Here is a 12,793-nt window from a genome sequence, read left to right on the forward strand (position 1 = left end):
CACACCAAAATTACAGCTAAACTATAGAACAAACATCATTCAGAACCATCAGAAATCAAGCTGAATGGAAGTCCTACAATCACAGAATTAAAGAAGAAACCAACTACAGAATTAAAGAACAAGCCACACAGAGACTGGTAGGAGGGACAGACTGGTCCCACACCCGTGTGTAGTGGATAAAAGTCAGAAGGGAAATCTCAGGATCAAGAGGTTCCAGCCCCACACCAGGCCCCCCAGCCCAGGGTTCCAACACCAGGAAATAAGTCTCCATGACTTCTGGCAGTAAAAACAGCAGGGACTGAGGCTGTAGAAAACAAAAACTTCTGGACTCCTAGGCAATTCCTCTTAAAGGGCTCACACACAGATTTGCTTGGCTGGACTAACTCCATCTGAGCTCCAGCAAGGGGGCAGCAGATTGGAAGGCATCCGGGACATATGGGGAGGAATGGAATTGTCTGGCATCAGGGCAAAAGCTGGGGGGGCAGCATTCTCCCAGACAGAAATGCTGGCAGAGGCTATTATTCCTTTTCTGAGTCCTCCCCCCACAGAGCCAGCAGGCAGGTACCATATTTGAGACTCCACCAGCCTGGCTCACACTGATTGCCCCACCCTGGTAATTCCCTGAAACACTGACCCACCCAACTTTGGGGCCCACCCAAGCTGTTTCCAGGGGCTTTTCCAAACAAATGGCTTGTTTTGGCCCATGCTTCCAATTCTAAATTCTCTCAGACAAGGAGCATCTGCCTTCAGTGAGCACCATACCTCTCGCTAAGTTGCCCCAGTCCTGGCACTTGCAGCAGCTGCCTTGGTTCAAATCTTGGCCTCTCCTGAGCACTTCCAAGCCCAGCACAACCTGCAGATCACTTAGTAGCATATGCTGTGTGACCCCAGACAGAACAGTGTCAGTGGCTGACCCTGGAAGTGCCAACAGCAATCAAGGCTCAACTACAATAGGAGGTTGTACAGACCCCACACAATGGGCACACCTTGAGGACCCAGCTTGGGTGATAGGGGAAGTTGTGCCACTGGACTCTATAGGACACCTACTACATTACGCCACTCTACCAACTCTGGGAGACACAACAGCTCTACCTATTACATAGAAATAAACACAGGAAGGCTGCCAAAATGAGCAGACAAAGAAACATGGCCCAAATTAAAGAACATAACAAACCTCCAGAAAAAGAACCAAACAAAATGGAGACAAGCAATCTACTAAATCAGGAGTCCCCAACCCCCAAGCCATGGACCAGTACCAGTCTGTGGACTGTTAGGAACCAGGACACACAGCAGGAGGTGAGCAGCTGGTGAGCAAAGGTTTGCTCACACTACCACCTGAGCTCCACACCTCCTGTCTGTGAAAAAATTGTCTTCCGCAAAATCGGTCCCTGGTACCAAAAAGGTTGGGAACCACTGTACTAGATGCCAAGTTCAAAACACTGGTTATAAAAATGCTCAACAAACTTAGTGAGAACCTCCACAGCATTAAAAAAAATCCAGCCAGAAACAAAGAATACACTAATTGATACAGAGATCAATTTACAGGTAATCAACAGCAGAGTGGGTGAAGACAAGAATCAAGTCACCAATTTGGAATATAAGGAGGCAAAAATCAACCAATCAGAACAGCAAGAAAAAAAGTCCAAAAATATGAGGATAGTGTGAGGAACCTCTAGGACAACTTCAAGCATACCAACATTCACATTATGGGGGCATCTAAGAAGAAGAAAGAGAGCAAGAAATTGGAAACCTATTTGAAAAATTAATGACAGAAAACTTCCCTGACTTTGTGAAGAAAATAGACATACAAGTTCAGGAAGCACAGAGAGTCCCAAACAAGATGAATGCAAAGAGGCCCATACCAAGACACAAAATAGTTAAAATGCCAAATGTTAAATATGAAGAGAAAATCTTAAAAACAGCAAGAGAAAAGCAATTAGGTACCTACAAGGGAGCTTCCAGAAGACTGTCAGATAATTTCTCAAAAGAAACTTTGCAGGCTAGAAGGGATTGCCAAGAAATATTCAAAGTGATGAAAAACAAGGTCCTACAACTAAGATCACTCTATCCAGCAAAGCTATCATTTAGAATCAAAGGACAAATAATGAACTTCCCAGACAAGAAAAAACTAAAGGAGTTCATCATCATCAAACCCATCTTATATGAAATATTAAAGTGTCTTGAAGAAGAAGAAGAAGATCAACATTATGAACATTAAAATGGCAATAAGTACATTTCTATCAACAATTGAATCTAAAAAACAAACTAAGCAAACAAAAATAACAGAGACAGAATCACAGATACAAAGGACATTTCAATGATTGCCAGATAGGAGGGGGGCTGGGGGATGGGTGAAAAAGGTGAAGGGATTAAGAAGTACAATTTGGTCATTACAGGATAGTCATGGGGAGGTAAAGTACAGCATAGGGAATAGAGTAGCCAAAGAACATATGTGCATGACCCATGGACATGGACAAATGGTGTGGGGATTGTCTGAGGGAGTCAGGTGGTGCTGAGTAAAGGTGGACAAAGGGGGGAAAATGGGGACAACTGTAATAGCATATACAATAAAATATAACTTAAAGAAAATTTTGGTGTAAATATTTTTTAAAAATAAAAAGATCATACACCATGATCAAGTAGGATTTATTCTAGGGATGCAAGGCTGATTCAGTATCTGCATCAATTAATGTGATACATCACATAAAATGAAGAATAAAAATCATATGATTATATCAATAGATGCATAATAAGCACTTCACAAAATCCAACATCCATTTATAATAAAAAGTCTCAGCAAAGTGAGCATAGAGGTAATATACCTCAACCTAATAAAGGCCATGTACAACAAACCCACAGCTAACATCACACTCAATGATGAAAAGTAGAAAACTTTTTCTTTAAAATCAACAAAACAAAAATGTCAACCTACACCACTTTATTCAACCTGGTATTGAAATTCCTAGCTACAGCAATCAGACCAAAAAAAAAAAAAAAGTAGTAAATGCCATTGGAATTGGAAAGAAAGAAGTAAAACTGTCGCTATTTGCAGATGACATAATACTACATATCAAGAACCCTAAATATGAGGATTGAATGAAGGGAGATAATCCAGCACAGTACTTGGCACATTATAAAAACTTAATAAATATTAACTATAATTTTATTCCAAAAAAAACTGTACTTTGCTTTTCTTTGGTTTACCATTACTTCCTGCTTCATTTAAATGGCATGATGTATGTGAATCACCTAGCACTGTGCCTAGCTGTTAGTGGCATTTAAATAAAATGGTTGTGAAGGTACAGGAGTCTTCATATACATAGTTATCTCCTAATTGATTACAGGTAGCAATTTTTACCTTACAAATGCCTTTCATTCTGCCATGTCTCAACAAATCTAAAGGAAAAAAATATTAAATATATTGCATCCCTGAAACTAGAAATCACCTGGCACTTATTCTTGCATACTTACTTCTTGATTACAGCATTTATTAGTGTCTATATTCACATATGAAAAAAAAGTGACTCTCAAAAATGTTGAGGGATTTTTTAAGACAATAAATAAACCAATAACCAAGTAACAAGAAATATTGCTCACTTAGCTAACCTTCAAATCCACTGATAGCTCCTTGTGATAAGAAAGAACAAATCCCTTTCCTTAAATACTACATAAACAACAAAACAAAGTACCAAATTGCTTTTTTACAGTCATAAAACTATCAAAAGAAAGGAATATGAAAGTATAAAGGGGTGATCATGCTAGTTAGGGTTAAAATAAGCATTAGCAAGTAAGATAAAGATGCGAACAAATGTTTAGCTGAACAATTAGAGAAAATGACTTTGGCAAAAAGGTCAATCAGACAAAGCCATCATTTGTTTAAGGGAGTGGTGCTATTATAGTCACCAAGTGTTCTCATGACAATGCAGATGTATTCATTCACAGAAGAGTAAAGGTCCTATTCAAAGCAGGAGATCAAGCAGAGACCCCAAGAGGTTCTTTGCAACCTTTTCCTTTGGATGCTATTAATGGATACCTTGGTCAAACTAAATGAATTAAGAAAGTTTAAAAAGGCTTTAGGAAAATTCTCATTCTACTAAACCTTTGTTCATAGATTTGTCCAGCAAAATAAAGCAAGCAGATATCTGCTGCCTTTGTAGTCACCCAGTTAAAATATATTTGTTACTCATATTTAATCTATTTACACATTTTCATAATGGATTACAGATACCACAGACTACCTGTACACATGTGCCATTTACCTCAGATCAAGAGGAGCTGGCAAAGTAATATTCACAGACTAGGATAAATTTCCAAGTGTCTTACATTTTAAAGTTTCTCTTGCTCAAATTATTTACATTTACATGTGTATTATTTATTTTACCTATATAATTATTTTAGTATATATTTATTTATATAGGATATAATAATGTCCTATATAAGGACATTAAGTGGTCAGAAGCCTAGACCTTTCTCCTAGCCATTTCCTTATATGTAAGCATCTTCTGTTGCTCAGTCTCCACTGGCTTTAACACTCCTTGTAACTTCTGTCTTTGCTCTGTTGAAGTATGTATACTAGTTTCACAGCCCAATCCAGTCAGCTTCTAGCGGGTAACATTAAGAAACAAGGGTGAGGCCAGAATGCACTAAGATTGATGCCAGGTTCAGAGAATGGAACTAGAAGTGAGAACCAGGCCAAGGTAAACTAAGCCATCTTTTACTTACAGCTGACACGTGCTGCAGCAGACACATGACATCGATCATGTCTGCCAGGATGAGGAGTCTGGTAACTGCCGCCAGCAAGGCCCGGGCGGCTTGAACCACAGCTTCCCTTTTGGGGAGATAGCAAGGGTCATCCGCAAATCTCTCAGCTGACACTTTCAGAGCTTCACCTGAAAAACACAACCCCAACTAAGTCATACTTTAATTTCAGCTAAGCGTGTTTCAGCATTTATCATCCAACCCAGTTCCAAGTACATTCCATGACTTAGCATAATTGTAAAATACTGTCATTTGACACTGAAACACTGTCTCTTAATAAACAGTGCTATTTCAAATTGCCATTTGTTTTTGATAAAGGCTCTGGCATTTAAGAAGCATGATACCATTTTTCTGCAAGAAAATTGTGCTCAGTTGACTAGCAATATCTAGGAAAATTGCTGTCAACATCTGCATTTGCTGAATCTCAGTTCTGTGAAAGGTTTCATTACTAAGACTTCAATTGGATACAATCTTGACTATAAGAATAAGGTAAATCTTCATTGAGCTACTTTCCAACTCAGTGGATTTTAGAAAGGAGCTAACCTTTAACATAATAAGACAGCAGCTCTCTGACAAAAGTTTAATATAGGCAGGTTTATTCTAAACTGTCAATGTAGTAAATAAACTGTATCCTAAACTTAGATACAAAAAACAATATTTCATAGTACGTAACTATTAAAGAAATCTGTCCACTAGTACTAAGGTTTTTTCACTTAAAATACATTTTATTATAAAAAAGGAATGTACACTCATTCGTTTATAAAAGTTCAAAACTCAGAAGAGTGTAAGAATGAAAAGAAAAAGTCCCTCTTTACCGACTCCAGTAACATAATTGTTAACAAATTACCACATCCACTGTTTAAATTTGTCAATTGAAACTTATTTGTATTATACAAGCAATATGTGCTTATTGGTTTTAAATTATTTATCATACTAAAGAGTATAGAGTAAATGTTTTTTAAATCTCCATACTATTCCTAAACCCATTAAGTTCTTATATATCTATCCAGAAATTTTTCCATGAATGTTTCATGTGTGGGTATATATGTGTATATATGTATATTTGTATGTGTTTTATATGTATATTTTATTAATATATTCACATGTTCATATACATTAATATAAATGGACACATTTTTTAGAGATTTTATGTCATAAGAAAATATAGATGTTTTGTTATAAATAGACCATACAGACATGGATCCTGTCATAAATGGTTTAATATGATAAAATCTTTCTACAGTTTGCTCTCTTCACTTCAAATTATTTTATTTTCATATCAGTGTAGAGATGGTCCAGGGGCGGGCTCTATGGCACAGTAACCAACAGTGTGGACTCTGAAGCCATTCTGCTTCAGCATCTCTGCCCTACTGCCTTGGACAGTCACTTAGCCTCTGTAAATGGATCTAATAATAAGAATACCTCAATTTGTATAAGCATTAAGAGTAGTGGTTGGAACTTAGTGAATACCTGATTAGCTAGTATTGTCATTATGTTTGATCCTTAATTAAAGTTTCACTTTATTGATATACTTATTTTACCAGGCCCCTACCCCTACTGAACACACAAATCGTTACCAACATTTTTGTTTAAACAATACTACAAAGAACACCCATGAGATATATCTTTGTGTGCATAAGGAAATTTAGCTGTAGGAAAAATTCATAAAAGTCGAATTGCTGAGTCAAGAGGCAAATTAATTTTAAGTTTGTGTGTGTGTGTGTGTGTGTGTTGCCAAAAAATTCTCCAAAATACAGCCATCTCACCAAATATATGAAATGGCCTATTTTATCCACTCTACTCTATGAATATTAGTTTTCATTTATTCATGAACTTCAGCATAAAGAAAATGGAATAAATTATTATTAAATATAACACAGAATAGTGTTCCTTATACTGGAGAAAACCTGTAAAGAGGGTCTGAGACTGTCTCAGTGTGTTCATACACCACATTTAGCTCTCTCATGCAACACCAGGTGGGGAGCTCAGACTCTTAGGTCAGATACTCGGGGGTCAAATTCTAATCAACTACTTCTAGTTTTGAGACTTGGACATTAATTACTTTTATTGTCCTTATCTACAGGAAAGAAATAAAATATTACTTATCTCACAGTGTTTCGGGAATGTTTAAATGAGACAGAGTTCATAATATATATTTAGCACATATGTGAACATGGGAAGCACGTATTAGAAGAGATGGAAACTTTTAAGAACAGTGAATGGTGATTTTTATGTGTTTTTCTGGAAGTCAGAATTGCAGCTAGGAGACTGTGAAAAATTATAGTAACCTCCAAAAATTAGAGAAAAAATGAATCCTCACAAAAAGATTATCATTTCTTGTAATGATTCTGAATTGGAAACTAGGCCCTGGAAGGAAGGAAGGAAGGAGGGAAGGAAGGAAGGAAGGGTGAGCATATGGTAGCCTTTGAAGAATACTGTCTTTGACTTAATATACTAAAAGTAAATAAATATCAAAAAAGAATTATGTGCTCTTGACTAAAAACGTGAGATGTTGAACAACTAACTGGCTGAAGAGCCATACTCAGAAAAGGATTATTTAAACATTGAACAATTACAGTCTTTGTCTCCATTAGGTAACATGAAGAGCCAACCAAGTAGTACTGTTGGGAGAGAAAAGTCACTCCTGAAATACAGTAATAAAGATTCAGTACGTAAACTTCCTAGTACTGGACTCACTGCCCTCCCTCCCCAGCAATGCTCCCAACCTTTCTCAGATGAGTTCAGCTCATACTTCTGGTCCCAATGTAAACATCACTTCTCCTGGGAAGCCTTAGATCCCCATTACTAAGGCAGGTCTTATGGAAGGATTCTATGCTTCCTATAAGCCTCATTATCACTTATTGTACTGACTTGTATCAAAGCCTGTTTTTCTCCTGAATCATAAGACTAATGAGAGTAAATGCTGCATTGGTCCTGGTTACCACAGTATTCCCAGAGTTTAAAATAGTGGCTACTCTATTGCCTATATACAGGGTCTGGCACAAATAACACCCCTTTTATTACAAAATCTTTGATTACAGAATCATAAGCATGTAATTCTGTAACATAACAATATCATGCTCGAGCAAACCATATGACATTTTAGGTGAAATGTTCAAATTAAAACTAGAAATTATTACACCCACACTAGTACCCTACCAACCACACTCAGGCCGGCGTTACTTCTGCCAGACCCTGTATTATATATTGAACGTCATGTGCTGCTGAAGGAATGTGAATGAACATTATGCAACGGTCCTTTGACAAACATTTTTTGTCCCCTATAAACATAGCTCCCTCTTAGGCATCCAGGATATACAGGTCAATATGAATCAATTTTTTCAGCCCAAGAAGTTTACAAATGAGAGTAAACAAATCCTTTGACACAGTCTAAGCCGGGCTCACATACAAAGTACTAAGAGACACAGAAAAGGGCTTACCACTGCCTGAGGTATCAGAGGACACACAGACGGGAATGTTCTAGGTGAGAGCAACACGTTCCAGCTATCGACAAAAACAGCTGGTTTATACATTTAGCCAGTCCACTGTCAAATTGACTTGTGTCTGGAGAAAATAGCTACTTTCCTAATTAACTAGGAAAAAAGGGTGTAACAAATTTCCTTTCTTTCTAGAATATTACATCCATGTTTTACAAATTCTACACATAGGGAGCATATTCTTTTGAAATATTATTCCCATATTTCTTATAATGCTATTACTTTAAAGTTTAATGAACAGAAAATTCCACTTTTAAAATATATATATATGTAAATTACATTTATCTTTAAGAAATTCCACTCCATATGTAAAAGCAATTTCCTAAAGTCCTTGAAAATACAAGAACAAGGTTCTAAAAGTTTCTTCCTGCTTCATTCTGTTCCTTTCCTATCAAATATGCTCTTTTTAATCTTCAAAAAATCAGTTATGAAATGCCTTCCTGAATAAAATACTAAAATATATATTCTACAAAGATTTATATAGGTACATCTTATACATATATGTGTAATGCATAAATGCTTCTGAATATACAAAAATTTGATATACAAAAATTTGATGATATGATCATATGAATAAAGTCTAGAAACAAAAAAAGTTGGGGCCAAGTAGGCTCATTACAAAATATTCTTTGCTTTATAAAAGATACCTACGTGGTTCTTCTAAAATGAAATTTCCTTTCCTGCATTTAAAAGTATAGCTCCACTTTTTACAGGTAATTATATGGATTATAAACTTGAACATCAAAGAAAATAGTGTATAAGCAAAGCATCCAGAGGAGAAAGGGGAACAATCAAAATGAAAAGGAGTAAGAACTAAAAATCAAATTTCCTTCCCATTTTATAATGAACATTATATTTATGATTCAATTAAGATTTCTAGTGTGTACCTCTGGCCATCCTTCTGTGTGTGTTTTAATATACCATACACATGTAACACGTACCAGTACATATTAATTGATTCTATATATAATAACATGGGCTCCCAGATAAGACTGGGCACTAGGGGTTTGATTTTATTTGTTTTTAATTGAGAAACAGCCATTTTGAATTTGAAAGCTCCTAAGAGGTAGGAGCTTGAATTTAACTTTGGAGCCAATTGATTATATTTTGTAGGGTAGAGGAGAGGTTGATGTCAACTAGGTCCTGGAAGGAAGGAAGGAAGGAAGGAAGGAAGGAAGGAAGGAAGGAAGGAAGGAAGGAAGGAAGGAAGGAAGGAAGGAAGGGCAAAGAGAAGGTACAGGAAGGGAAGGAAGAGAGAAAGACTCTCCTTTAAACATTTGAGACAATTTGACTGCATGGAACAAAAATATTTTTATGATGAAGGAAAACCTTCTCAGGGCAGAGGGAAGAGCTGAAAAGCTAGCAGCTGCTGTGTAGACTCAGGCTTGTGAGCTATAAGGACATGAACAGGACCCATGGACTCAGAATGTAGCTACGTATGGTTGTCATTGTAAACTATTGGCTCTGTTTTATTTCCCTCATTAGCTTCACACTCACAGCAAAGTCTTATTAAAAGTTATAATTTGGTTGCTGACAAGGCAGAGTAACAAAGACCAGATTTTTTCCTACCTGAAATAACAAAAAAAATGGATAAAATATATTTTTAAGTGGTTATGAAGACATTGGGCATCATGAAAAAAAAAAACCACATTAATTCCTAAGAAAAGAGAAATGAACTGGAAGAACCCTTTGAGAGCCCTAGCTTACTACCTTCAGAGACTTCCCAGGGCACAGACAGGAAGAAGAAATTAAGACTGGGCCTGGGAAACTCTTTGAGCTAAAGAGACAAAGGTAAAAAACCAGGGAGACTGTGGCAACTAAAGTGCACAAGACAGGGAATGGGAAATAAGAAAACCCCACAGAGAGAACTCAGACCTGCAGGGGCTCACTGTTGAGTATTCAGCTTACTACTGATCAACACATATGTGGGAAGAAACAACTCAGAGTTAGGAAAAGAACTATATGAAAGAATTTGAGGTAACAGGCCCTGGTACTCATACAGGGCTGGGTATATAGGCTTGTTCTCACCATGATTCACAGGACACTGGATGGAGTATATGGAAGGGTCTTGCCTTCAAAATGAGGAATAATTAGCCCTAGACTGAGCATTGCTCCAGTGCCCCGCCCCCCACCCTGCCCCCAAAAGGCTTTTCAGAGGGAGAATTCCACTGTCTAGGCCAGCAGCAGTCTTACGTCATGGAATTGCTGTGGCCGGGTAAAGCCAAAAACAAGACAGCATAGTGAGTTAACTAAAGTGGAAGGACATAGCCAACCTGCCACTGAGCCTTTCACCATTGAAAACAATCAAAATGAGCTGAGGAATATTTTGTTAGGGCTAATTCTGTGAAATTTTAAATTTTAATAAAATGTAAAGTTTGATGGGGCTACTTTCTATAAAACTGGTGGAAACATCTCGTAACATCATAGTTGGGATACATAGTAGAAGCTCTTTTAAGAAACCTTTTCTTAACCATCTCTCTAGATTAATCAACTATTTTTATTCTCTTCCAGCAACATATTAATGACCCTGCTTTCCTGTTTAATAGCAAAGGATTATCTCAAATACCCTGGAGCCCTTCTGCTCCCACTAATTGAGGTATACCATGAGTCTTTTAGTTTGTTCTCCAAGCTTTTCATGTGAGTTGTAAGTATAATTATGTAATCTTATTAAATACATAAATTTATCAAATAAGAGTATCGAAAGATCTGTTATTTCTTTAAAAACTAATTTGAACATTGAAGGAAATTAAAGAAGACAAAAAATAGAATGATGCCCTATGTTCCTGGAGAAGACAATGTTGTTAAGATGGTAATACTCCCCTAGTTGGTCTACAAACCAATCTAAGGTCTAAGTACAATCCCTATCAAAACCCTGCTGTTTTTTTTTTTTTTGAAGAAACTGACAAGCTGAATGTAAAATTCATATGGAAATGAAAAGGACTTGAAATAGCCAAAATAATATTGGAAAAAAAGTACAAAGTTGTAGGAATCACATTTAGTAATTTCAAAACTTACTAGAAAGATATAGTGTCAGTAAAACTTATATCTGACATTGCCAGAGAATTAGGAGATCCTGGTGACACCTGGAGCTGGGAGAGGTGGGCTGTCACTGGCCATGACCCGGAGAGACTCTGGACTTGCCAGGGAGTTGAACTGTGTGGAACTGCCGGGTGGTGGCTCGGACTGGCAGCAGCACCCAAAGAGACTTTTTTTTCAAAAGGGGAACTGAGGCGCACCAAGCAGGGACCTTGCCTGCACTGCAGCCTGGCCAACAATGAGGGAGGAGCGTGGGCACAATTTGCTTCTGCTCAGGGAACCTTATGAAATGATCAAAGGGATACAAGGCAAGGTGGTTTATCGTCGTCACCCAGGCGCAATGCACAGGGTGGAGAGTGAGGGCCACACAGGGCTCTGACAGCATGGGCTGGAAACTGGGCACCTGTGATTGTTGTAGCCCAGACTGAGCCCTCATCCTTGCAGAACTACAGGAAAGGAAAAAATGGAGCCCAGCCCCCCTCTGCTTGCAGGAACCAGGAGGATCAGCTGGGCAGGCTTCCCCCCACACCCCAAGAGTAAGACAGTAATACCTGGAGCTGAGAGAAAACCAGAGACAGATCCAGAAAGAAGTCAGAAGGTGAACACCAACAGCTGAGACAAATTTCACTTTGCTCGTCATCAGAACTTGTATTTTTTTTATTTCTCTTTCCTCTTTCCATTTATTTAGTTTGGTTTTATTGTTTGTTTTGAGTTTTTTATTCCCCCTTTCCTATTGCATTTTAATTTTTCTTCTTTCACTTCACTCGTATTCCAAGTAACTCACTACTCTTGGTCTTTTATTTTTTATTCTTTTTATCCAGATTATATATTTCTTATCATACTATTGTTATTGTAAATCCCACATAGCACCCTTCCCTTGTCTTAATCCATTTCACCATCTTCTTGAGCTTTATTACTGTTGTGGTTAACTTTATTTTCTCTCACACTAAGCCAAGTTTCTATCCCTGACTCTAAATATTTCTCCTCCATCTAACCTTGCATAAGAGCTCTTTTTTTCTTAAGTCAGCTCACATTCTTTTTCCACTCTAATAAGGGTCTTCTTTCTTTTCCACCTTTTACCAACAGTGGCTAGTTGGGTGAAATACCACAGTTATTGCTGTATTTCTCCAAAGGAATCCTATTTTTTCACTATTTGTTTCTACTTTAAATCACATAGAATACTCTCCTGCTGTCTTACTCCACTTTGCCTTCCCCCCTGCCTCTGATCAGGTGAGTGAATAATTTTATTTCATTGTTGTCTCTCTCCTGGGTTTCTTTTTCCCCTCTCTCAACCTGGGCTTTACTCCTTACTCTTCCCCCATCCTCTCAAAATCATTTTTCTTTACTGTAGACATATCATATTCACTTTTTGTTTTTCTATAATATTCTTATTCCCATTCCACCTTTATTAAACTTCATTCAGCTGTCATTGCTATTGACCCTGCTATGGTTTTTCTGCAATTTTGCTCCTGTTGGTCCCGTACCTTTTTGATTTTAGTTCA

General features: G+C 37.4%; 1 protein-coding gene across 1 annotated transcript in view; it reads right to left on the minus strand.

Moving 5' to 3' along the window:
- Window positions 1–12,793, minus strand: part of CTNNA3 (catenin alpha 3) — a 1,492,024-nt gene that overhangs the window by 1,381,957 nt on the left and 97,274 nt on the right. Inside the window, exon 4 of the mRNA XM_053922528.1 lies at window positions 4,723–4,889. Within this exon, the coding sequence (XP_053778503.1) occupies window positions 4,723–4,889 (167 nt within the window). The remainder of the gene's footprint in view (window positions 1–4,722; window positions 4,890–12,793) is intronic.

The sequence above is a fragment of the Desmodus rotundus genome, chromosome 4 (assembly GCF_022682495.2).
Source record: "Desmodus rotundus isolate HL8 chromosome 4, HLdesRot8A.1, whole genome shotgun sequence".
In the NCBI taxonomy this organism is placed as follows: Eukaryota; Metazoa; Chordata; class Mammalia; order Chiroptera; family Phyllostomidae; genus Desmodus; species Desmodus rotundus.